This window comes from Fragaria vesca, linkage group LG6 (assembly GCF_000184155.1).
Source record: "Fragaria vesca subsp. vesca linkage group LG6, FraVesHawaii_1.0, whole genome shotgun sequence".
NCBI lineage: Eukaryota > Viridiplantae > Streptophyta > Magnoliopsida > Rosales > Rosaceae > Fragaria > Fragaria vesca.
The window spans coordinates 20,869,695-20,872,602 of record NC_020496.1 but is presented as its reverse complement, the minus strand read 5'-3'; the positions used below and the strand labels follow the sequence as shown (position 1 = coordinate 20,872,602).

Sequence of the window (2,908 nt, the reverse complement as noted above, 5' to 3'; positions counted from 1 at the left end):
CTTTCTACTTGATCTGATACGAAAGCGCACACATGTGATGAAACTTTACAGAAACATGTCATGAGTTTTGGTTTTATATGTATCAAATCAACGAGGGAAGATCAAAATTATGCAGAGAATCAAAGTATTTTCATTCTTATAAACACCAGTTGAACACGTATCGATGATGAACATGCATACATTAGTAATATCACACTGGAATTCTTAAAATAGTATGACACGACCTTGGCATTTAGTTCAGTTCTTTATTTTGATTCCAACCACGTTGTTAAAGAGATGAAAGTTTAATTCACAGATTTCTAAGCAGTCTTATAATAAAGGATTAGGTTGAATACCAGAAAACAGCAATAAAATGAGTCACTCGCAAACACTGCTCAAAATAACGTGCAATTCTGTAAGTAAGGGATAGAGAAAAAGAGAGACAAACAAGAACAGGAGTACTGAGAGATGGGAAGAAGCAGCTCTCGTTGTGATAAGGAGGGAGCAAACAAAGGGGCCTGGACTGCTCATGAAGATCAGGTTCTGAGAGACTATGTCAAAGAGAACGGTGAAGGGAAATGGGGGAAAATGTCGAGGGAAACAGGTGAGAATTCGCTTTCAGTAATCAGTACTATGAATACAGCTTCTTTCTCAAGTATGAAAATGGCAGAATAACTCCTCATTCTAATGTAATGCATTGTTGGTTGAGTATCGATTATCTATGTGAAAACATAATACATTGTTGGTTGCAGGTCTGAAGAGATGTGGAAAGAGTTGCAGGCTAAGGTGGTTGAATTATCTGAGGCCTGATATCAAGAGAGGAAACATTACAGAGGATGAAGAAGAGCTCATCATTAGGCTTCATAAACTCTTAGGCAACAGGTACTTGCTGCCCTTGAACCTTGACAGACTTCATTTTGAAAATTCTACCATTCTGATCGATATGGCATACCAAAAGCAGGTTAATTTCCTTCTATTTACTAGGCTATAGATGGCAGAAGATCGAACTCCTCATTGTAAATAAGTAATAACCACTGCTAGTAACTAAGGTGCGACAGACAATGAGTATATAAACTTTCATGTAAAGTTACAACGAGTATATAAACTTTATAAGTTTCATCCAGTAGTTAGCACTGGTGTTCTTATCAAAAAAAAAGTTAGCTCTAGTGTTGAATTATATGTTTTTTACTTTCTGGTATTTGTAGATGGTCACTGATAGCCGGAAGGCTTCCAGGGCGAACAGACAATGAGATAAAGAACTACTGGAATTCTACCTTAAGGAAGAAACAGGAAAACAGCTCAAGACGGTCTAGAAATGAGAGGAAAACCATCAAGGACCCTTATTTGACCAACAATGAAATCAGATCAACAAGCAGCACCAGAAATGAATCAGCAGAACAACCATTTCTCTCTGGAGTTGAAAGGACAGAATCAGATTCTGGTGATGGATTCTTGCCGACCACCACCGGTGAAAGTGATATGGCATGGAACTTCATAATGGATCTAAATGCAGGACAACTTAGCATATCTGAGTTTCTTCATACTGACTTCTCTAAGCTTTGTGAATTGAATACCATGGTCGTCGACTGCACGAATGGTGCAGACATCGGTCATTTAGAGTTATAAAATTCGTATTCCTGATAGTTGTTGGTAAAGCTTCTTGTACTTGCAGGAGTGCTAACTAATCAGGCAGGAATACACAGTTGTCTTCTTGAAGCAGCTTTGGGTCCTAGATTCTTATTATAAATCCTTCAACCAAAAGTTTTTTCTGTGTTTGCAACTGCCATTGGTATTTTGATCTTACAAAGAGTAAAAGTTACGAGGCTTTCATGGCTTAGTTTATAAAGCAATCCAACTCCACCCCCCTTTTTGTGTTGGGAAAAATAATATAATGGAACTACTCTACACTCTCAACTTGGAGTGAACACTCTTCTCTACTTAGAAGATGGATGAGATGCATGGAATGAGCAAATAACTCTCCTTTTATAGGCTAAGGAGGAATCATCTAGACCTCTCATTAGTGCTCTCTCAATAAATGGTACTTCATGAATCTTCATGTAACTCATGCCTTGACTATAACTCCAAAACCATCCATGTTCTTTGTGTAACTCATGTAACCTTGTGTAACTCATGAAACCTTTCATTACTATTTTATTTATTTTGGTCTGGATATTATAACAATCTCTCCCTCCAGACCAACCCAGGGAAATACGCGGCAAGACTTCTATTTGAAGTCCATCCCAGCGGACTTGCTGCAATACTCAAACTTCTGTTGTGGCACAACCTTAGTCAACATATCTGAAGTATTCTTGTTGGTGTGAATTTTCCTCAACTGCAAAAACTTCTTTGACACTACATCTCGTATCCAATGATAACGTAGATCAATGTGCTAGTACGAGGGTGATAAACTGAATTTTTACTCAAGTGAATTGCACTCTGACAATCACAATACACCACATACCTTTCTTGCTTCACACCCAACTCCTGAATGAACCTTTGCAGCCATATCATTTCCTTGCCTACTTCGTTTGCCGCTATGTACTCGGACTCAGTGGTGGATAAGGCAACACACTTCTGTAACTTGGACTGCCGTGATACAGCTCCCCCACAAAATGTAAATAAGTACCCAAAAGTGGACTTTCTGTTATCAAGGTCCCCAGCTAAATCTGCATCTGTGAAACCCTCCAAAACGGGTTCGGATCTACCAAAAGACAAGCACAACTTTGAGGTGCCCCTCAAATATTTGAGTATCCACTTAACAGCGTCCCAATGCTCTCTGCCAGGGTTAGATAAATATCTTCTAACAACTCCAACTGCATGAGCAATATCTGGACGAGTACATACCATGACATACATAAGACTACCAACAGCTGATGAGTAAGGGATACCTGCCATCTTGTCTTTCTCCTCTTGTGTAGTTGGGCATAAT

The 2,908-nt window shown here is 39.0% G+C and overlaps 1 protein-coding gene across 1 annotated transcript; it reads left to right on the top strand.

Moving 5' to 3' along the window:
- Nucleotides 1-447: 447 nt before the first annotated feature.
- LOC101301312 (transcription factor TT2-like) lies at nt 448-1,605 on the top strand. Its single transcript, XM_004303419.1, has 3 exons — nt 448-583; nt 732-861; nt 1,185-1,605. The coding sequence occupies exons 1-3, from the start codon at nt 448-450 to the stop codon at nt 1,603-1,605; spliced, it is 687 nt and encodes a 228-aa protein (XP_004303467.1).
- Nucleotides 1,606-2,908: the final 1,303 nt, after the last annotated feature.

Bases quoted from the DNA above. Each gene is read 5' to 3' on its own strand.
- LOC101301312 (XM_004303419.1), top strand. From the start codon at position 448: ATGGGAAGAAGCAGCTCTCGTTGTGATAAGGAGGGAGCAAACAAAGGG. The intron at 584-731 runs GTGAGAATTCGC...TGTTGGTTGCAG, and splicing joins GAAAATGTCGAGGGAAACAG to GTCTGAAGAGATGTGGAAAG. The intron at 862-1,184 runs GTACTTGCTGCC...TGGTATTTGTAG, and splicing joins CATAAACTCTTAGGCAACAG to ATGGTCACTGATAGCCGGAA.